General features: G+C 37.9%; 2 protein-coding genes across 6 annotated transcripts in view; both read right to left on the bottom strand.

The window, feature by feature from the left end:
- Nucleotides 1-8,698: 8,698 nt before the first annotated feature.
- LOC122058614 (homologous recombination OB-fold protein) lies at nucleotides 8,699-17,755 on the bottom strand. The gene is made up of 7 exons (XM_042621247.1): nucleotides 16,145-17,755; nucleotides 15,962-16,038; nucleotides 15,759-15,821; nucleotides 15,564-15,665; nucleotides 15,390-15,455; nucleotides 9,788-9,866; nucleotides 8,699-9,664 (listed from the first exon to the last, which is right to left on the bottom strand). The coding sequence occupies exons 1-7, from the start codon at nucleotides 16,659-16,661 to the stop codon at nucleotides 9,159-9,161; spliced, it is 1,410 nt and encodes a 469-aa protein (XP_042477181.1). The 5' UTR covers nucleotides 16,662-17,755; the 3' UTR covers nucleotides 8,699-9,158.
- A 141-nt stretch (nucleotides 17,756-17,896) lies between these two features.
- LOC122058612 (ethylene receptor-like) overlaps nucleotides 17,897-23,642 on the bottom strand; it is a 9,729-nt gene continuing 3,983 nt past the window's right edge. For 4 of the 5 annotated variants that reach the window (XM_042621242.1, XM_042621245.1, XM_042621244.1 and 1 more), the window contains exons 3-7: nucleotides 21,217-21,585; nucleotides 20,814-21,080; nucleotides 20,570-20,697; nucleotides 20,163-20,351; nucleotides 17,897-18,501 (exon numbers count right to left, since the gene is read on the bottom strand). In XM_042621242.1, the coding sequence (XP_042477176.1) occupies nucleotides 18,147-18,501; nucleotides 20,163-20,351; nucleotides 20,570-20,697; nucleotides 20,814-21,080; nucleotides 21,217-21,585 (1,308 nt within the window). In that variant the 3' untranslated portion in view covers nucleotides 17,897-18,146. Of the gene's footprint in view, nucleotides 18,502-18,936; nucleotides 19,254-20,162; nucleotides 20,352-20,569; nucleotides 20,698-20,813; nucleotides 21,081-21,216; nucleotides 21,586-23,642 lie in introns of those variants that run through there. The other variant, XM_042621246.1, reaches the window with a different exon arrangement.

The raw sequence follows: 23,642 nt of genomic DNA, 5'->3' as shown, positions 1-23,642 counted from the left end.
ACTTGGACAAGACTTTATATATATATATATAAAAGGTCTTTGCTATCGTCAACTATAGACTTTACAACATTGATCATAAAATATTGTTAATCCCACTGTGTAGGTATACCATACCTAGGTCACCATCATTTCCCTATCATATTATGGGATTATTCTCTTAACAAACACAACTGTTTAATTTAAAATTATATTATATTTATTATTATTATTTGTTTTAATTGATCAAAAGAGAATATTATCTTTGTAGGTCATTAGATGCTTTTTCCTTTACAATGAGGTCTGCACTGTTAAAGAGAATTTATCCCCACTTGGACCCATTTCTATAAGGCTTTACTGCGAGTTACTAGAGTTGGCCAAACATCTTATAATGGTGTACTGGTCATGACAGATCGGTATTCATTCCTCCCCATGTAAGTGATAGAAAGAAAGAGATTGATCATGGAGTCTTTTCTCAGCATGGTTTGAGGAATCGATATTGGATCGATCAAATTGACTGATTTGTATTAATATTGGCAGAGGTCGATATTGTTTCCTGATTGATCCCGCATTGGTGTAATGGTATGGATTAAGGGTAATTTTTTATTTTTTTTCTTCTAAGAAATAGGTGTAAAAGTGTCTAATCCTAATTTTATGGGTCAAGCGGAATCAGTATTGACAATGACCGATATTGTGAACGCAAACCATGTTTTTGAGCCCTTAAACACACTTTAGTAGAACCCTTTAGTGAAGAGAGAAAAATGTGAGAGGTCAATTTTGATTCCTGATTGATCCTACATTGATGTAATGTTATGGACCAAGGGTAAATATGTCTAAAAACATTTTTTTTTAAATTTTTTTAATAGGGGTAAAACTATCTGATCCCAATTATATGGGCCAATCCAGATTAGTATTGGCAGTGACTGATGTTGTACCCAAGTGAACTTAAACCGTTTTTGTGAGCCCCCTAAGCACACTTTATAGTAGAAACCCTTTAGTGCTTGATGATATTAAGGGTGTCAATTGGTCCAGAACCAGGTATTAGGTCTGGTTTTGATTTCGGTTCCAAGGATTGTTAGTGTGATTTAGAACTGGACCAAGTCCCATCTTGGTTTTGAAAATTGGTACTCGTACCCAACTTATCCGGTTCCAGTCTGGTTCTGATTCCTATTTGAGAACAAGCAAGACAAAGGTCCCTAGCTCAATGGCCTATTAAGATTTGTCTCAAACGCCCAATTATCTGCAATGTATCAGATTGGATTAGTCCCAACATTATATCTGTAGATAAAAAACAAAAACAATTCAATTTCCGTATCAAGAAAAAACACATATACATAAGAAAGATAAGAAAGCTCATATAAAAACCTGCAACGCTATTGGAGATTGAAAATCAAACAAGTACAACATTGTAGGAGATGGAAAACCGACCTACTGTAATGTTGTTGAGAAAAATCGACTGATTGACCGTCAGAAAATTGTGAAAAAAGGAAGAAGGGACACTTTCAGCCACTGTAACTTTGTCTAAGATAAAGAGACGCTGCTATGCTAATTGTGAAACATAATACTTCAAATTTCAAGAATTACAGTTAAGTAGATTATTCAACCCATGATTCATGAGTCTTAAGGCAACAAAAACAAAAAAAAAAAGGGTTTTACAGTTGGATTATAATTATAACTCTAAAAGATGATTTATCATTTAGTTAAAGAGGAAAAAGTGAATTAAGTTATTCGGATCGAATTTGGTTAGATCCGCCAGTTCTTGGCATAAATTCAGATCCGGAGCAAACCGAATTATAAATACTTATTTCAAATCCAGGATTTAACCATATTATAATGGGTTGGATTCAGTTCAGGGTATTTGGTCTAGAATTGGATTCGATTTCTGTGTTTGGTTCTGATTTGACACCCTTAGATGATATGGTTGCACCTTGGATACATGTCAATAGAGAAAATTGAAATGTAAATAAATTTAGGATCATTTTTTTTTTCATCTTCCTTTCATTATGGGCATCAATACCACCAGATTGCAAAGAAAAACGATAGTTTCGACTTTGTCAATAAGTGTTGGTGGGAATGTAACTATGAGCCAATAATCCAATCATGGGATCACTTTAACATGTGGAGATTGAAATATTTCTTCTATATGGGTGAAGGAAACATTAGTCGTAACTAACCTACGATCAGGGATTTAGTTCACAGTATTGGTGAGATGAGTTGAATTGAAATCAATGGAAATGTATTTAACAACTTAATCCAGTTGCTAGATTGGATTCAAAATGGATTCAAGATGATTCATTAAGTGTGAGAGATCACTCAAATTAACTTTAGAGGCCTAATTGACACAATAACACATGACTGTAGCTTCTGATTTTCTATTTGGGGTAAAAGATTTTCACACCACCAACTGAAATATGATGCACGCGGCATCACTTTTGAGATTCAGATTGCAGCCCTTGTAAAATGTCTTACATAGCCTTTATGTCAATTTTATCCCGAAACACTTCCTTACAAGGTTTAGGCTGCGTTTGATAGTCATTTAGAAAAATATTTCTGACATTTTTTTATTCTATAAGAACAAAAAAACAGAATAAAGCGTTTGGTGTCAACTTGGTGTTTTTTCCTTTTTTTGGAACGAAAATGAATAAAAATAAGAAGAAGCTAGAAACACAAAATGATGGAATGACAAAACCTTGTTCTGTCATTTCCGTTTCATTCCAAATACAAAAAAAAAAAGTGAAAACTAGGGTAATCGTTCTTGAAACAGGTTCACCAAACACGATTTTTTTTGTTTTAAAATGGCATTTTGGCACAAAAAATTGAAAATTATGTTTTTGACACAAAACATAATTTCTAGAACTGAATGACTACCAAACGCAGCCTAGGTAGTTATTCTATTTAAGAAACGATGTTTAGGTTGCGTTTGGTAACGTTTCTGTTCCAGAAATGATGTTTCAATTTTTTTTGGGTAATTTACAATGCCACCCCCTAAAGAATGCCAATATTATAGGAACACCCCCTCTCTTTCACTAAATTAGACTCAGACCCCCTACCGGCAGTCTCCGTTAAGGAATATATCTTATATGCTGATGTCAGTTACTATATTTTATTTTAAATACCAAAATGCCCTTACTAAATATGAAGTACCTAAAATGCCCATGTAATAAGTACCATCCTCAACTCGATCATTACTATATCTTCCAAATCGAGCACTGGAGATCACGGAGGCGGTGGCGATGGTGGCGGCAGAGGCAGCAGCGACCAACAGGAACACCCTTTTGAATAAAACATAAACAAGGGTCAACGGAAGGAGGGCATCGCCGAAGCATATTCGACGGCGTGAAAGCCCTCCCTTCCAGCCCCGAAGCCCTCATGGCGGAGGTGAACAACGGCGGTAAAGCTTGAACTCTCTCCCCTTCTCTAAACTTTTCCGGCTACAAGAGTAGAACAGAGCACTGATGACTCTTCTCTGTTTCTCCGGTGCCGGAATCGTACTATGAGACATCCATCTCTTTCTTATGGTTTGGTGGGGACGAATTGAATCATCGACCCTATCTTGAAATGTGATCTAGTTAGCATCTCATGTTGCATTCGTTCAACTGGACCTTGAAAATAGTGTTTTCCAAGATTATTTTCAATCATACCTAGTTTCTCACTGATTTCAGCTGTGATACGAGCAAACTCACATTGATGTAACAATTGACTACCATTCAAAGAAAAGGAAAGAAAAGAGGGTACCAACTTCCTCTTCTTGCCACGAATTCTCTCATCTTGTAGTTTTGAGAGTTTCATAAAGAAACTCATCCAACATATCATCAATATGGTAAGCTTCAAATCTAAGATCTTTGAGAGTGAGTTTTAAGAGCCCATTATTTCTTTGCTTGTTCTCTACCACTTAAAGAACTACTTTGATTATCTCCACGGTGCGGTGGAGCTCAAAATAGCTCTCTTTCAATGCCCCACATCAATCCAAAATCAATTAACAAATGTTTTTCTAATTTGTTAAGAATCACCGGCACACTGGGAGACACAATAATGTTTTCTTTTTTAGAACACCCAAGTCGGCCTTGAGGTTCAAAGCAAGAGAGAGAGAGAGGTTCCACGAAGAAGACGCTGGAACCGCCGACAGTAGCCACTGTTGCGGACGGTCACGACTCAAGACTAATGATTCAGTGAGAAATAACTTGGGTAAAATATGATTTATTATTTGTTTTAGTTAAAAGGGTAAAAATGTTATATCAAATCCTTATTTAATGGGGAGACTGACATTATAGGGTCTAAAAGTAATTTGGTGAAAGAGAGGGGGTGTTCCCATAATATTGGCTTTCTCCAGAAGGTGGCACTGTAAATTACCCATTTTTTTCTTAACCAAACACTTTATTATGAACAAAAAAACTCCAATAACTCAAATATTGGAACACATTTATTGTTTCTGGCATTTTTATTTTTTTTTGCCTGATTTACATAAATTAAAAAAAAAAAAAATTTGTGGACACCAATGGAAGATTCTGTTTTCTTGTTCTTGTAAAACGGAAATATGTCTGAAACATTTTTTCGAATAATAACCAAACACAGCCTTAAAATTTGTACAAAACATCCTCAACTATTTATTAAGCATTTGATCAACGGGATTTTTGTTGAGCACAAAAATCGTCTAAGATATTTAGGTTTTTGCTTGATACATAGTATTTGATTCAACAAGATTGGCTAGTGTATTTCAGGTACCTAGATTGGATTTGGTATCACTTATACAGTAATGATTTGCTAAAATAGAGGTGCATTGTTTAAAGGAACCGAATCAAAATCCAGATTGGTCTCGGCTAACTAGATCTATCCGAAATTGATCAAAATCCGCCAAAATATATCCTAACCTAGAAAATCAGTACGAATCAGCTGGAATCAGGATTGACTTTGATTATATATCGGTATCAGTATCAGTATCAGTATCAGATGGTCTTGCCCTCCTTTTTAATTTGTATAAAATAAATAAATAAATAAACAAATTTACCTTTACTAAAGGCATCATTTTTTCTTTTTTATTTTTGTTCAAGAAACGGTTTTTGTTTGTATTTGATATAATTTATGGAACTTGTTTTTATTAAAAAATATAAAAATAAAAAAGATATCAAAAGTCATTTATATGATTTGATCAAAATTGGTTTTTAGCTATTTTTGCATTGAACTTTAATGAGAAGTAGTCATTAGCTTTGTAATTAGAAATCCACAACCTCACCACCTCTCCATTTTTTTTTGGTTAGCCAAAGTGTCTGGGGCAGCTTATGTACACCTTGACTAATCCCTAGGAAGATTAGCGTAACAACCCACACCGCCACGGTTTTCACTTAAATCGTAGATGCACATATGAGGAATCAAACATGGAACCGTGCGCCTCTCCACACAATCCCCATTTCGCCCTAACCATCTGGGCAACCCACGGATGGGTCAAGCCCCTGAATTGAATTCCTTTGTGGCGTAGCAGAGCATCTGGTGTGCATTCAATGGCCAGAAACGCTCAGGCACGAAGCCCAAGTTGGTCACATGCAGCCCAAGACATTTGTGGGCTTTGGATAAGCCCCAAATGCCCTGTTGTGCTACAGATGATCCAAGTCTCAAACTCCCTGCCCGCTCTTCTAAGCAAACAATCGTCGTTCTTAATAGATCAATCTCGAGCATTTTAGATTCTCAATTCAACCATGACAACAACTAAGAAGAAAGAGGAGGAGAAGGTACGAGGAGAGTTAAAGGGAAAGGAATTGCAACGAGCAGGATAGAAAAAGTGAAAAAAAAAATAGTTATAAAGAACCATTTTACACATAGAGATACCAAACTTACTTCTCATAAATAACCATTTTTTTCAAGTAATTATCAAACTATTTTTATATTTTGATTTTTATTAAATAAATAATAATATCAAAGAGGGCCTAAGAGACAATGAATCCAATGTGGCCGACACGTACCGATATTTTGAAATCATGGTTGAGGTGTCAATAGAGCTAAAAAGATTCGTTTGTTATTTATTTTTTTAATTATTATTCGAGGCTGATTGATAAGACTTTGTGGATTAAACTTTTTTGTGAATTGAGTCTTTTTGCCACGTGGGCATATGTGGCTTTATCAACTATCTATGTTTGGCTTTTGACTTTTATTATTCCTTGGTTCATGTCAACTATATCTTTAGAATTTGCTTCCATCTCTTGTCCCAAGACTTCAAACCTTTAGAATTTTGAATTGAAAGTAACCAAGAAATAGAGAAACATAGGCATGGAAGAATTTAGGAGTCATGAGGCCTTCTAGATAAATTTGAGCCAAAGATTTTAGTCATAAGAAGTGACATTAGCGTCCACTATGGATGGTAATGGCCACAATAACAAATTAAAATAATGGTTTTTTCTTTATCAAAATTATTTTTAATGGAGAGGGTTTTCCCATCAGGTCTGGGGAACCTCATATGGTACATCAATGGTGGTGTAGCAAATGGTATCACTCATAAGGAGCCCACGTGATAGTTTAGTATCTATGAAAATTGTTTAGAAACCATATAAGCATTTAATAAATGGTTTGATTTTGATTTTATTAGTTGAAATTGTTTAATAAATAACTGAGTTTTAATTTCTACTTTAAACATGGTGAATCAAAACAAACAATACCATTTAATTAAAACCGCACCATTTAACACTCTTAATTGCCAATAGCAATATGGTTCAGCTGGTATCAGCCTATATCAAACCAGGATCAAGCAAAAATTCGAAACCACACCATTTTTTGGCCGATAATCCATATTGAATCAAATGGTATCAGCCCGTATTATGCAAGGAGAGGGCGTCAATTCAAAAACACAATCTTTTTTTACCGAAACTCCCAATCCATATTGGATCAGCTGGTATCGATCTTTATCGGATGTAAATTGAAAAAACAAATCATTTTTGGTTGATACTCTCAATCTGTATCGATATTATTGAGCATCAACGAAACTAATACCCTGATATGATACCAATACCTTGAACCATGGCTGGATCTTTATTTCCGGGAATTTAATGTCAGGTATTTTCAAATTTTGGTGATAGCTAAGCCCCATATTCTTCTATTTATGTGTCAATTAATTCCGATTTTGGGAAAATAAGGGTATGAATAAAGTAATAAAATAACGGAAGATACAAATATGCAATATAAAGGTAGCCATAAAATTGAATTAGGGCCTCAGAATTAACATATGCTTGACATATGGGTGCACTCTTTTCTTCCAATGGTTTTGAATTAGTCCAAAAGGAATCCGATGTGATAGAAATTAGAGTGCAAGAACTGCATTCCCCTTTTGTTGTGCTCTTCAATTTGCCTATCTAATAATGTTACTGGACTTTCCTTGAAACGGAATAAAGAATAATAAATTGATTCTAAAAAATAATAATAATCATAATAAATAAATAATATCGAATCATCTAATCAGGTTTGGTACAATTAATTTGTTTCGATATCAGTGCCAATGATGACCGATAGCAATTCCGATACTATGAAGTCCTTGCATCTTACTCTTCATGACCAACTATACTAGAAGAAGAGAATGAAAATAGCCAAAAATAAAGCAAAATCAATCAAATTTACATCTAATTATATTTAAGGAAAAAAGAAGCACACAACACTAGAGCAGCAGATTTCAGCATGCGTACTCTCATATAATGAGATGCGAGACCCATATTGGCGCATTCTCTAATTCATGTGGGTGATACCATTCTTCGCATTGCCATTACTGTAACGTGTAGATTCCCTCCCCCTCCCCCACTGACATCGAGGGGAACCTTCTCCCCATGTTTAATTTTGGTTAACAGTCAAGGCCATCCAAACACAGACTTCTTGTAAAAATGGGCAAACCCACATAAAGAGTACCAAATTGCACCAACCTTTTTGTCTTATCAGTAAAGCTTGATATGCTTACTTTGAGAGCCTAATTGCATCTCAACTTTTTCCTTATTTGTAAAGCTTAAGGATAAGTATTCTCTTCTGTGGCAAACACATGCCACTGCCACTTTTTAAGGCAAAAAGAGGATGAATTCTCTAATCCATAATGTAACAGTTATTTGAGGCTGGGAATCTGAATGTTGTGCTTGAATTCCAATACACAATTACTGATATTCTAATGGGACATGGTTCCCCACGACGCCAGTGTGGGGGTAATCTCTCACGCACACCAATAGTAGTGCGGAGAACAGTATTACAAAGGGGAGAGAGAGAGAGAGAACTATTAAAATATCATTTACAATTCTTGGATCCACCTGCACAGAAGGGGACGACAGCATAGCCTTTTTTTTTTTTTATAGGTAGGGAGGTGAGTATGGGATTTTTGCACACCATAGCTCACCAACTGCACTACGCAGTTGTTATTAACATAACCTTATCCCAATTAAATGGAGTCGACTATATGGACCTAGCCTTATACCAACAACGACACATACCTCAAACAAGTAGATAAGTAACCAAGCATATTTGCATGTAGATTGGGCTCGGGCCTTACTGGGATGGACAAAGCCATGTTCGCAAGTCAAATCAAGCCTGGCCTGACCTTCGATTGGGATTTTTCAACCCAGACCAGGCCCATGTGCTGAAAATCTCTGCCGAAGCCCAGAAAACTTTGGGTGAGCTCTGGTTTTTTCCGGTTACAACATCACTCAAGCCCGTTCGGAAAACTTCAATAATTTATAGATCTGCTGGACTTTCTATGAAGGAATTCCCATAGCCAACTCAATTTCTATCACATTGATTATTTTCATGGGAGAGGGATGCATACAGAGCCCACCATAGCACATCATACATGCCTATAGAGGGAGAGTTCGGTATGTGCCAATATGTATATAAGAGTTCCACATCATGAAAAAAAAAGAAAAAAGCTTTGAGATGAACTGTACACCACTGTCGCATGCCCACTTTTCAGCCAAATTTAATGGCCTAACTCCATTATGTGTGCAGCATTGCAGCAACATAACATTCATTGTTAGCAAACCTGGCCTGCAACTAATAGCTCATGTTTGAATTGCTTTTAAGGAAAAAAGGAGTTTGACGCAGGTATATTACCTTGCATATGAGACCTTCACGTGGCAGTAGTGGAGATTTCTATGGTGTTTCACCTTCTTTTCTGGGAAAGAAGGGAGGGTGTTCACTTTGATGTTTCACATTGATACAACAAACTACACAGCTTATGAGAATAAGGGGTCACTATCTTCAGAACCAGCAGCAAATAGCTCCTCCAGTTGGTCATCAGTCCACTCTGGTAGTGTAGTGCTTGAAATAATTGGCAGCTTCTTAACTCCATTCATTCTCACAGCTTCCTGATCATTAGGATCCTTGACCATGTCTGTATCCACTACCTTAGGAGCATTCAGATGTCCACTACTGTTGCTGTGAAAGCTTCCGAAAGGTACATGTTTGCCATCTATGCTTACTGTCTCTTCCCTGGTTTTTTCAGCTACATCCAATCTAACTAATGGTTCCTTTTCTTTGGCAGTATGTTGGGACTCCCTACTATTGCTGCGAAAATGGAAGCTTCCTGCTGCTAGGCCACCTCCCCCCATTTCTCTGTCAACCTCCATAGTGCCATCATCAATGTCTCTTCTGACTAAACCAGCGGTGATTCCATCAGCTGTTCTATCTCTCAGATATGATGTCCTCTCGATGTTTTCAGGTCTAATTTCTCCACTTTGTTCTGATCATCAAAAGATGAATCAACAGAGTGCATATACACTTCCATAATCCCATGTGGTTCTAATTTCTCCGCATTGTTTCTGATCAGGCAAGAAATTAATTAGGGCAGATGCTGATAACCTACCTCTACCAGAAGCAGCAAATCTGTCTCTGGACACATGATAATTTTGTTTTGGAGGAGGTCCACATTCTTTACTGAAAATCTGTTAACAAGATAGTGTCTGTCAGTCAGACAAGCAAGTTATTTGGAGGATAAATCAAAGTACCTTATCTAGATTTCCAAGGACATTGACGTGAGAAAATTCTCCGCTTACTGGGAAACAGGTTCAGTTTCTATATGATTACATTATTAACGAATGATGGTCTTTTCAACTTTCAAGAATCAGCATATCTTATCTTTATATGGCGCAGCATTACACAAGAAGACTAAAACTCTAAATATCCCAGTTATTTACTAGCCATTTCGAAAAACAAAGAAAAATAGTTGCATACTTCTGAATGCTTACCAAAAACACAACACGATTAAATGGGGGTTTTTATATAGTAGCCGGTCACACAGACTGTCTCGTGAACAGATTGCGGCGCTACCACTTATGTCTCTTATGCTCGCAGAGTTCAGGTTCCTCAAAATTTTCATGGTCAATGTTATTAAAACTATTTCCATCTTTTGTTGGGGGTCCCCCCTTAGGCTTGCCTTTATTGGTTTCGATGTTGTACTTTGCTCTTTTACTTTAGCATATTTTCAATTCACCCAAAGAAAAAAAGCCATCTCCATTGAACAGAGGGTGGGGGAAATGAATGATCAGGACCTGTGGATCAGATTGAACAGAAAAGCTTCACAGTCAACAGTTTTAGTGACTTTGCTCTAACCAATCTTATCCAGTGAACTGTGAGTTTGTAATGCGAACAGCTCACAGCTCACAATTTATGTGGATCAGATTGAACAGCAAAGCTTCACAGTCAACAGTTTTAGTGATATGACTACAGTTCCTGTGCAATTCACAGAACTGCCTCAATGTGTGATCGGGCAACATAGCCTACTTGGTATAGAAACACAAGTCTAAAAAATTATTTCAAAACAGAAATTAATTTGCAATAATTTTTTATCTTCAAAATGTTGAGGCTCTAATCTTCTGTTGCTCTAAAGGGGGGGGGGGATCCTGGACAATTCAAATATTCAAGACAGCTTTAATCTCAAAGCAAAAAACCATTTTGGACAGGCAAGTGGTAGAACATCCTTGCAAAATTCATTTATTCGGGAAAGGCACTTTCATCCTTTAAAGATGAGAATTAAGCTTTTAAAACACAGAAATGCCTGATGAACCTCAATGCAATTACTATCATTTCAGAATGTTTAGTAGAATTGTGGATTCTCAATCTTGTAGCTTCTTCAGCCAAACATCAAATAGGTTAAAGCAAAAAATGAAAGATCATCATAAGGGGATCTTCTCAATCACATTCAGAAGTAAGAAAAACAGGACTGATTTCGGGAATATTCTCCTACATGACTTACTTGGTACTTGGATGCTTTCCTTTCCATTCCTCTATTTCTTATCTCAGTTAAATGTAAACTCAAAGTTTATTTTACCAATCCTTTCATTAAGTCATGTGAAAGTGACTCAAAACCACTTGACATCTCTCAATGTCTCATAAAAGCTAAGTTTAGATTGCATGACCATATTGTGCATCAGACTTAAGGGTAGCTTCCAGATTGCTTCACATCTCCATCAAGGATGAACCTCAGGTCTGGTTTCCTAAGGAGTCATTTGCCTCTAAGGCATAAAGACACACATTACAGAATTATGGATCGCATTCCAATTGAGAAGGCATAATTTCAGTCAGTAAAGTTCATCAAAACCAGACTGGAGGTAGTAAGAACTTTGGGTTTGATGGTTAATCTTTGATATTCCCAGTCAGTAACATTCATCCACCAAGACAAGATGAACAATTAGGCCCCAAAGAGTTCTTAACTTTCAACCCAAGACTCCTATCTCCTCCTACTCTATAATCTCTTTGGAACCATTTACTTTAGGGTAAGAATCATATTAATGACCACTTTTCCCTTCGTCATAAAAAATGACCTTCACAACTACTACTATAAATACAAAACTACACATAAACAAACAACTGGTAAATATGAAGAATCTTCTTTAAATTCATAAACCCTTTAAGAACATTCTTCCTTTACTCCCGCATGGATGTAAAACAAGGTGGAAATTATGAATGTGATTCTTATGTTCAATGAGTAACCCTTTCTAGTGACATCCATCCAAGCAGATGTGCTTCAGATTCTCATTTGATTATGTAGATCTCAACTTAATGGTGAAACAGGATTCATGTAGCTGACAGCGGGCTTAGCTGCAATGAGTTGTAGACCTTAAGCCAAGGAACATATGATCATAAAAATTTGAAAAACAATTGTTTTGGCTATGAAGCTGCTAAACCTATTGTTCATTCACCATATCTTAGCTACATAATGATTAGTAACAATTTCATTAGGCACTTATTAACATGAAAGAAGCACATTAATGTAAGATTGGTTCACAAGTGATTCAATCCCAAGTAGGATTTTTAGTAAATTCAATAAAAATAAGATAGTATGACAGATAGTATGAACAAAATAGAAATAAGAGAATAAAGGGAAGAATGGGGTAGGGGAATAGGTTGGGTCAAGTATCTCACTCTTCCCTAAGGCATCTCACCCAAGTTGTAGCACTGCATCTCACAGTTTTCCAGCACAGAGCTTTTTTTTTTTCATTCAATCAAATTCGTGTTCAATATTGTAGCCCCTTACAAACTTATATAGAAGACTTAAAACTGAATCAAACACTAAAAAAGAAAGGCCTAACCCAATCTGTAACTAATTGGGAAACCTGAACTGACCAAGAAACTGAAATAAGAAAGGAAATAGACTCAAAACAGGACTCTAACTAAATTAGTAAATTAAATCCAGTTTTCTTACTTTCTACCCATATTTTAGGCCCATTAAAGTGGTCCATTACAAAGAAAACCCATGGGATCAAAGGCCTAACATATACATAACCCAACCAAAGGTTTATGTGCAATAAAATAAGCCCATTAAGTGACTATTTACATCAATTCGCCCTCTCTTGGAAAAAATCTGTCCTCGAATTTTGTAAAGCATGAGGGTGATTATAGCATGGTGCACATCCCTCTTCAAGCCGTAGAAAAATTCAGGTAGCTCTTTGATAATAAGGATGTAGTATAGAATTTAAGGAGCTCGATCTTCAAGATATTTCAATGGGATGACGAACTCCACATGCTCAACTTCAACAACCTCAAATGTATCCATGGGATCATCTACATGAACGCCTTCAACCACTGTGTTCTTGACCTCCACAATTTCAATCTCAAGCTCCTTAGGATCTTCCTCTTGGTTGTTCACAGTCATCATAGTTGTTGTAGTGTAAAGTTCCTCAGTCTTAACCCCATTGTCCATTGTGGCAACCTTGTTGCTTTCGAATTCTTCCACATGAGTCTCGTTGATGAGAACATCAATGACTAGCTCTTCCTTGACAATAGGAATTGCTGGAATTTCTTCAACACTAACCTCAACTTTTGACTCTAGTTCATTAGTTGGAGGTGTCCTCCCATGTTGCTCCTTTTCAACTTGTTGCAACATAGTGGCCACGTGGTCTAACAATTCATTCATCGTCTTGTCACCTGTGGGTGGCTTCTGGGATATATAATTGGAGAGAACTCTGGTGGAGGGAAGTACATACTTCGTTCACATTTAGATAAGTATATGCCCGCCAACTCATACTCCATCTCCTCCCAAGTTCTAGACTCCCGTCCTTGAGCTTGAAGTTGCCTTTCACGGATTCTCCATTTGATTCGAGCATAATCATTCATTTAGGAGAAAGCATATCGAAGTCGTCGTGTCTCTGTCAGGTTCTAGGAATCAAAGTAGAAGTTTAATTCCTTTACCCAATCAAGGAACATGTATGAAGTAATTTTTCTCTGAAAATCATGTGGCTCCATCGGTTAGGTTAGCTCCGATACCAAATAATGTAAGATCGGTTCACAAGTGATCCAATCCCAGGGAGGATATTTAATAAATTCAATAAAAATAAGATAGTATGATAGATAGTATGAACAAAGCAGAAATAAGAGAATGAAGGGAAGAATGGGGTAGGGGAATATGTTGGGTCGAGTATCTCACTCTTCCCTAGGGCATCTCACCCATGCAAGGTTTACGGTATTGGGTTTCGACCCCTGGGGAGACTGAAAATTTGGTTGAAACCTAGGAAATTTCGCGGATACCGGGGAATTTTTCCTGATATGGTGAAAACTTAGGTTTTGATCCCCAAACAATGTTTTTTTTTGTCTGGTTTTTTGTGTACATCATATTTTAAACATTTCTAACACATTCACACCATTAGTTTCATTAAAAAAAAAAAAAAAAACAAAGTCTTACTTGTGTGATGAACCAAAGGTTAAATAATCATTACGCTGATTTGTTGACTAAAACATGTTATAGGTAAATGCATTTTCACAAAAAAAAAAATGGCCACCGTAAATGTGTAGATCAGGTCCTCCTAAGTAACATAAAAAATTTACAAAATTATACTCTATTTATATGTATATTCTATAAAAAAAAAAATGATTTTTGGGGAAGTTAGGACTTACCTTTTTGGTCCAAGATGTCTTTCTTATGTAGATGAAGCAAGAATCACCCTTAGATTCAACTTTGTTAGGCAAAAAATGGAAATCTCCAATGTTTCCCCAAGTTTCCCACTCCTAGGAGAAAAAACTAAGAGAGGGTCGAATTCTGCTAAAGAAGGCTTGGGTTTCTTTTCAAACTAACTTATATAGGACCTAGTTCAAGTCGAACTAGTTGGTTTGGCTGAAATTTCCCATGTTTTGATCGAAACCTATGACTTTTAAAAGTCACATGACATATCGTTTCGACCCTTGGGGATTTTGCAGGTTTTGACTGAGTTCTTGAACCATGCACCCATGAGCATCTCACCCAACTTGTCTGTCACAACACTGCATCTCACAGTTTTCCAGCACAAAGCTTTCTTTTTTTTCATTCAATCAAATTCGTGTTCAATGTTATAGCCCCTTACAAACTTATATAGAAGACTCAAAACTAACTCAAAACTAACTCAAACACTAAAAAGGAAAGGCCTAACCCAATCCTTAACTAATTGGGAAACCTAAACTGACTAGAAAACTGAAGTAACAAAGGAAATATACTCAAAATAGGACTCTAACTAAACTAATAAACTAAATCTCGTTTTCTTACTTTCTACTCGTATTTTAGGTCCATTAAAGTGGTTCATTACAAAGAAAACCCATGGGATAAAAGGCCCAACACATACATAACCCAACCAAAGGCTTATTTGTAATAAAATAAGTCCATTACGTGACTTATCTGCATTACACATCCAGCTGCTCAACCAAAGAATAGTGGCCAGCTAAGTCAATCAAGTACCTCTCTCGTAGCCAGCAAACTTGTGAATGACATTAAGGTAGTGGATGACCTTGCCCAAAAAAGGAAGGAGGAAAAAAACTTTAGTAGAGTACTATACAAGGGTCCAGTTTAGCTTATGGATCACAAAAAAGACACATGCTTCAATAAGCAATGAAATATTTTGTAGTCAGACATCTGATTACATTATGTTCTCCAAATGAAAGCAATTGAACAATTAAATGACTTTCCAAGTTAAAGCAATGGGTAAGGAAAAACAAACACGCACCTTAACCACATTGTGCAGAGTTATATTTAGATAACATGCTGACGAAGAAGGAGAGAACACGACAACCTGGGGGGAGCAGGAGCTTATGTTAGTGTCTCAATGTATATTGAATAAGTTCATCAGTGACACACTATTCATGAAATGCAAAAGAAGGATAAGAAGAAGATTCGGAACCTCTTTGAGTATCATAACAGCACCTACAGCTATGTCTCTCCCAAACTCACTCTCTGTTAGAACTTTATGATGGATGCTTGCACTAATGGTACCCATAGGATACTGAAAACAAAAATAGCCGCAGTACGTCATTGGAGAAATCCCAACAAAGAAAATTCCACAATAAAGTTGTTAGCGGGGTTCATATACTCCTACCTTCAGACATACAATCAAATCACCTAGCCCATTAGGCACACAAGATTTGATAACTGCAACAACCTAGCCATCAAAACAACCCAAGGATGATGCCTGTGGCTCTAAAATGCTACAATCACTAGTGAAATTCAACAAGGATAGTCAAGGAAACCGTTTTCACCCAACACCACAATATAAATGATCAAGAAACTAACAAGGTATACCTGAGGCACCTTCTCAATGCCTACACGCAGCTTGATTGAGTGTAAAGGAGATCTCAAAGCAACACCATCTCCGCCACCTGAACAAGCCCAACAAGGAAAACATTTAACCAATACATTAGAAACCACCATTGGTAATTGACCAAACATCAGAAAGAAAAGAAAGAAGAGGGGAAAAGAGGATACCAAGGAATTCCAAAGCACAAAGCCATGAATTGGTCCCAAAATCCTCATCGCCATCTCCACCTTCGTGTGCCCTCCTAAGAAACTCCTGAGTAGGGATTCGTTCTTGGGAAGAAACAAGGTTTTGGTCACGATAACGAGAATGCTGGTGCATGGCGGCCTGAAGGGCACCTGCAGGACCAGGAAGGAGACGTAGAGAGCTCGTCGATGGACCCTGTTGCTGCTGTTCCGCCTCCTCTTCAACCTCAACCTCAGAAGTACCAATCTGAGGTAAGCAACGATCAGATTGAGAATCTAGGGTTTCAGGATTGTGAATACGGGTTTGGGATTGTGAAGGGCGGTGAAGTTGCGAGCAGGGCTCAAGAGAGAGGGGGAGAGTGCAAGAAGAGCTGATGATATCTGTGGTAGGCTTGGAGGGTTGTTGCAGTGGAAGGTGGCGCTTGCAGGGGAGAAGAGTTGAAGGACGGAGCAGCGAAGGAAGGTCTGAATCGTCTACATCTAGTGCTTCCCATGGTTCCATTTCTCCGTTTCTTCTCTATCTACACTGTCAAGGTGGAGGAGAAATTGGCGGGAGCCCAAGGCAATGGAAATGAACACCGGATTTGACATACGAGTAGAGTTAATCCGAGTCTCATAGACTGCAACGACTAACAAACGATATGCAAAGATACGTGGGCTTGGGCCTCCTGGCTCGCAGCACTGACAATCAGGAATTTAGATCTCTCGTATCGTATCAGCCGAGCTGACACTGATCTGGAATTCTGGATCAGTCCGTATTGGCCTGAATTGATCGATTTTAACCTTACTTTTCATTAAAAATTATAGTATTTTTGCGATTTTTACCCTTGATCCAAAACCAATACCTAATCCAGCCATCCAGGCATTTGCCAGGCATCATCGGATCAGTTGAATTGGTCAATTTGGATTGGAATCAGCTAAAATTGATCCCTATTTCAGGTGTTCCAGAGCAGCCGATTCGTAGGCTTTTTGACACCGGATCTGGGTTTCAATCAAACTCTGCACATTAGCACCAATGCAACCAAGCAATGGCCGAGCTAGCCTAAAAAGGATTGAGCATATGGTATAAGGGCAGAAGGATCTACCGCGGTATAGATTGGCTTCTCCCACACCAAGCCAATGGATGCACGGAGACGATGCCACACACTATGTATATAGATAGGGACCATATAGTTAGGAAATGGTCATGTATGAGTGTGAGGGGTTGTACACAAAGTAACGGTTGTACAACTTCCCATAGCATCAAATCAATCATGATATTTCACTAACAAAACCATATTCAGAAGTGGGGGAACCTCTTAATCCACAGGATCTGACCCTGCAATTAAATTGAAGAAAGGTACTCCGAGAACCTTCCTAAGTAAAAGGTGGGAGTTAACGAGGACTTCTTTACTCTAGGAATCCATTCATAACATCAAATCACCTTGGGAAACACGAGATTCTCAACCTTCTCCTTCAGCTAAAATCCTTTTTCCACCCTTATCTTATAACCAGACAGTACCTTGCTGTTGCAACGAAGTACAGATATCTAGACCAGAGTCATCAGACCGGTTACCAGTATCCGATTGCGATTTCAATTTCAATTAAGACCTGAATCTGCAGCGAAATTTCGTGTCTACTATTGAGCCTCTGGTTGCAACTCGGATCCAACATATCTTATGCCCTAGATAGTATCTCGGGAAGTTATGCCTGAAGAAAACAGCAAGTGCTGATGACAAATTTTGTATCACCATGGGGGGAAAAGAAAAGGCAAAACTGGATAGCAAGTGATGGGATCATCTTACAATATTGGTGGGAAATTCACATTTCTTACATATGCAGTAGAAATGCGCTACAAACATCACAAACACTTTCATCCTGTGCTATCTGCAATGCCTCAACATGTTATGTACATGGGATTAGTGGCAGAGATTGGCTCTCTCTCAATTCCTGGAGAGAATTGCCTGAACTCTGAATTGATACTTGATAGTGATTCCTTAACCATTTGCTAGGACTGATGCAGAGTTCCACGTTCCAAGAGTTCTGACAAAACACTCCTCATCTTCTCAAGAGAAATGGGTTTCAGAAGCACACCTTTCATACCAACTCTGAAGCAGTTATCCTTTGTCACCCTATCGGGACTCCCAGCAAGTGCCACAATCAGTGGCCTCTCATGACGTTTCGTGATCCTTTCATTTATACGCATTGCAACTTCATAACCACCTGTCCCATGCATGCCAATATCCAAGAACACCACCTTGTATACAGAAGAAACAACCCGCAAACACTCGTCAGTGGAGCTTGTGACAGTTACATCACATCCCAGGTGCATGAGAAGGCCCCTTGTCACCATCCTGCTAACCCTACATCACCACAAAGTAAAGAAATTCCATCACCACTTGTATATGCTACAATATAAGGCTCCTGTTACATGCACAGATCACTCCACAAGATGACAGTATCTGCATAATCAAGAGAAATTTGTGCATATCATATGGATTTAAGATATGCATGCTTTTGATTTATGATCTATAGAACTTCGAAGAATGCTTGGTGCTTTGGCTCCATGTTTGAAGCAGGAGGTTTAAAACCCAAAAAAGAAAGCACCCTTTTTCAAAGAAAAGTACTCCTATTGCAGTGCAAAAAAATTCATTCAGAGTGAAGCTATTTCTGCGATTATGACAGGCTGTTTTGGTCATTATGACTGGTGGATTGATAGGGTATATTCTAGATTGGTGCATAAGTCAAATTAGTGGGCCATATCAGCCATCCAGCCTTCCATTTACTGGGCTTTTCCCTTTATTTTGAATCCAATTTTATTCAGAAAATGAAAAACGTTTCCAACATTTTTGAAACCTATATCTTGTCATGCTGGAAAGACTGTTTTGGAACTTTAGCACATGAGTAGGGGTTAATTACACTGCATGTCCACAGTTTTGGGGCCACATAGCTACAATTTGGCAGATAAAGCCACCACTGGAGGAACTGTTTCTGTTACTATTACTGAAAGAAATCCAAACATAAAACTTAAGCCAATGGGGAATCTTCAAATAATTATGCCAGTCAAACCATTGCCGTGGGAATGCTGGTTGGTTCTCCCCTCATTGATAAAGTTCTGCGAAAAAACAGAAATTTTGGAAGCAAATAAATCCAAGTTGTCATCCTTAATCCACCATAAGAGATTGGTGAAGAAGAATATACTAAACTAAGTATTTTATGGCCTTCAGGGTGTAAGTGAGGAAGGTGTGAACGAATATCTTATCAAAATTGCCATATCGCATGGTAACAAAAACTTCAAGATGAGATGGAAGGGTAACCATGTTTCCTCTGTGCTAGGAATAGGACAATGTTGGTGTACGATGTCTTGTATTCCGTCACAGTTTAACCGAGAGAGTATTGGTGCAGCGCTTAAACAGGCAAGACAACAATCCCACTAGCCGATTAGCAGGCCGTGGGGTTTGCAACGGGGCAGGAGGTCCCCCGCATAGCAAGAGGTGTAGGGGGGCACAACCCCCCGCTCGAATTTTTTATTTTGAGGGCAATTGTGCACTTTCTAGATTAGGGTTTTTTGTTATATATTTGTAGCGATGATTTCTTTCTCTGTAATGCAAGCAATACTGAGAGGTGTGAGGACGAGCGTTGTAACTCTATTCTCCATTGATAGTGAAGCATAATCTAATCTCAACGTAGGCAATATTGCCAAACCTCGTAAAATCCGTGTATTGTTTGTTCTTGTTTTTCCATCATCTTCTACATCGTTTTAGGGTTGCGTTTCTATAGACAGACATTAAGGGCAACCCAAATAGGTAAAAGAATGATGGTGCAGATTCCCTTCTCCCAAGTGCTTTTACACACTGGGTTCCAAACCTTCAACACTTGAAAAAAAGCATCCCTCAAAAATCTATAGAACTGCATAACAAACAGAAGTAAAAAAGCAACTTCACACAAACCAGAGTTAAAAGAATGCTTTTGGAGGAAGGACCCCAAAATGTAAATTTGCATCAGCTGTAGCTGCCATACTGACCCATTGTCATCCATAATGAGAACTTTGAGTCCTGGAAAATTTGCTTGCACATGATTCAGCGGTACAACACGGTGATCTGGCTCATTTGAACGCCCTGCGATTCCAAGTTTTATGATGAATGAAGCAACGCAACCCTTGCCAAGACCTTCACTTTCAATCCATATATGCCCGTCCATGAGGTTTACAAATCTGATATGTAATATGAAAAAAATTAAAAATAAAAGAAAGAATGATTAAAACAGTCGTGAGCCATTAGCAGATAAGTGTACTACTAACGAAAAATATTTTCAATGCCAACTAATGCTAGAGACGTCTGTAAATGGTGATAGAGATCTCTTTGAAGAACCACTGAATTATTCAGAATACAAGTTAAAGCTGCAAGGCAAAGGAATCAACAAATAGCATACCTCTTACTAATTGCAAGCCCAAGCCCAGTTCCACCAGAATTTCTATTTGCTACTGATTGATTTTGTGCAAATTTGTTAAATAATTTTGGAATTTCTTGGGGGTTAATTCCTATTCCTGAATCTTTTACCTACACAATAAAGAGAGTATCCATTTGATCAATATCATCCCTCAAGGAGTAGGAAGTGCATTTAAGAATTTAAATGTGTGTGTGCATCTTTACATGCACAAACATTATCAACCCACCTGTACTCGCAAATAAAAGTGACTATCACTTGGTACTGGGAAAAAGTCAGGTGCTCGAGCATCTAGTAAAGGTTCCGATTTGGCAATACAAGCAGCAATTGAGATACTGCCCTCTTTTGAGAACTTTACAGCATTGCCAGCAATATTCAAAATGGTTTGAATAAGACGTTTTTCATCACCAATGGCATACTCCGGCAAATCCGAAGCAAATGTTAATGTCACCAATAATTTCTTAACAGATGCAATGGGCTTGATTAATTGAACCACCTGCATGAGAAACAGGTATGATACCATATCAAACAAAACTCACCAGCAATTGCAACTGAACAAACTATCTAACTAAATATCCACAAGACATTGGCATATTTTACCAAATATCATTACCAATAACCGTAAAACCTACCTCCTTGAATACCGCATGAAGGTTAAATGTCACAAGGTCAAGTTCAAGGCTTCCATCTTCAAGCCTTGAAAGATCTAAAACATCATTAATGAGGGTTCCTAAGAGGTTGCTGCTCTTTAGGATTGTTTCTACCATCAGGCGTTGTTCCGGTGTAAGTTCAGTTTCCTGCAGCAAGGAAGAAAGTGCAATGATGGCATGCATTGGTGTTCTCATCTCATGGTTCATAACAGCCAGGAAATCATTGCGAGCACAAATGGCTGTTTCTGCCTCTCTCCTTGCCAAATCCAGTGCTACATTTTGCTCCATAAGCAGATCCCTTGCTCTCATAGATTCTTCTAGAATTGCAGCATGAGAAAGGGCAACAGCCACCTGGACCCACAAGTATAATAGTAATTATTGCATGAATAAACCCCTCCCGATATGGCAGCCAACTGAGAAACCAAGTACCATCCATTGCAATTAAAGGAAAGCTAGTGAAAATTTGGTTTAAATGGAGCATAAAACAGATGAGCCATCGACAAAATGGCATAGATGTCCATCATTAAAAATCCCAAAATCTGGTCTTAAATTTTACAATTCAAATACCACAAGAAATTTAGTTTAGGATTATTCCAATATTTATAAATTTTAACTTAGAATTTGTGAAATTTAGTTGGACTCCCAGCGACCTGGAGCAATCAGGAAGTATTTATCCCCTTTCTTCACAGTTCTCCAATTTGTATTAGAAGTCTAAGAGCACATCTGAGAAAAATCAAACGTGTCTAACACTGTTATAGAAGTTCAAATGAAGTTAACAAAGTCAAGTCATAGAGGGTTTAATAGAAGCAGCAGCAATCTATAGCACTGTTTCAAATGAGGACAAATTTTAGTGGGGTGAGGGGAAATGAAAAGGCAAAACAAAACAGAATGTTATGCTAAAAACTCAAGACTTCTATTTCCATTCACATTCAACTTTGGGAAGCTCCAGACCTGAAAATCTTTTTTTACCATCTATGGAAGTAAAGCTAACCACAAATGATTGTTGGCCAGATAATAATTATGTTAGGAATCAAGACATATACCTGGCGCACAGAAAACTACCAAATTATGATGCCAATCAAACAGAGAAAGTATAAATTAAGAAACACTTAAACATGTTAAATTACTCTCTACTCCTAATGCATTTGAAACCCCAGTTCAAGAATAGGTATAAATACCTCTTGGGGATGAGCTTCTAGCTCAGTGGCAGGCAGCTAGGCAGTTGAGCTCGAGTGTAAGTGATGGGGACATCAAAGTGTACAGGCGCAAGAAGAAGAAGAAGCAGCCATCTTTGTGGCTGGAAGAATAGAAAGAAGAAGATCTTGTGGGCCCCAAGATCGATCCAGATTTTTAGAAGATCTTGGAAGATTTTATGGACCCCACCAAATCTTATTTGGTCCCAAGATCGATCCAGATTTTTAGAAGATCTTGGAAGATTTTGTGAACCCACCAAATCTTATTTGATTCTAGAACTTTGCTTTAAATCTAGTGATATTTGATTGTCTTACACAATTAGGAAACTAGGATTTCTTTATATTGATCTATTAGGTAGTTTTTATTTCATGCAATTGAGTTTCTAAGTATCTTTTTATTTTTGGAAGTTTATTCTCTTTAAGTGTAAGGCCATTGGCCATTGTTTATTTTCAATGAATGAATGTTAATTGAAAAAAAAGCCAAGAGCAAATCCCCACCCCTCTCACGGTTCTCTCTCTCTCTCTCAATCTCTACTTTTCTCCCCTTCTCTCTCGCCTCTTTCTTCCCTTACTCTCTCGGCTCTCTCTTCTCTTAATCTTCTTGTCTCGCCTCCCTCTCTTTCTTTTCAGTCTTATTGTTTTTTTTTTCTGCTGCTGCGTTATACTGCTGCACCTGCTACTGCGTTATACTGCTGCACCTGCTGCTGCGTTATTACTGCTGCACCTGCTGCTGTGTTATTACTGTTGCACCTGCTGCCTTACCCCACTGCTGCTGCTACAACATAATTCTGCCGGTACAAAACTGTTTTGCTGCAACTGCTGCCTCTACCTCACTGCTGCTGCTACGTACTACTGCTGTTACAATACTGCTGCCGCTGCACACTGCTACCTTTACATCACTGCTGCTACTCTCTCTACAATTGGTTGGGTGTATCTTCTTCAACAAAAAGTGGACTACGACCTCTTTATTTTGGAGAATCTGGATTTCTTCTTCTCTCCTCAGATCTGAATAGCAGTATGGTAAAGTACTAAACTAAATCCTCCCCACCTCCCTTAACCCCTATTATATATATTGCAACCCATTAACGTTGAAGTCTGCCTTTGCCCTTTGTTTATGCCTATTTTATCGATTGTTGCATATCTAAGTTGGGTGTCTAGATGGATTTGTGCTGAACCTAATATTCATATGTCGTTTGTTCCCTTCCCCATGTCCCC

The sequence above is a fragment of the Macadamia integrifolia genome, chromosome 13 (assembly GCF_013358625.1).
Source record: "Macadamia integrifolia cultivar HAES 741 chromosome 13, SCU_Mint_v3, whole genome shotgun sequence".
Classification (NCBI taxonomy): Eukaryota; Viridiplantae; Streptophyta; class Magnoliopsida; order Proteales; family Proteaceae; genus Macadamia; species Macadamia integrifolia.
Note: the sequence above shows the minus strand (reverse complement) of the source record. Positions and strands in the feature narration are given on the sequence as shown.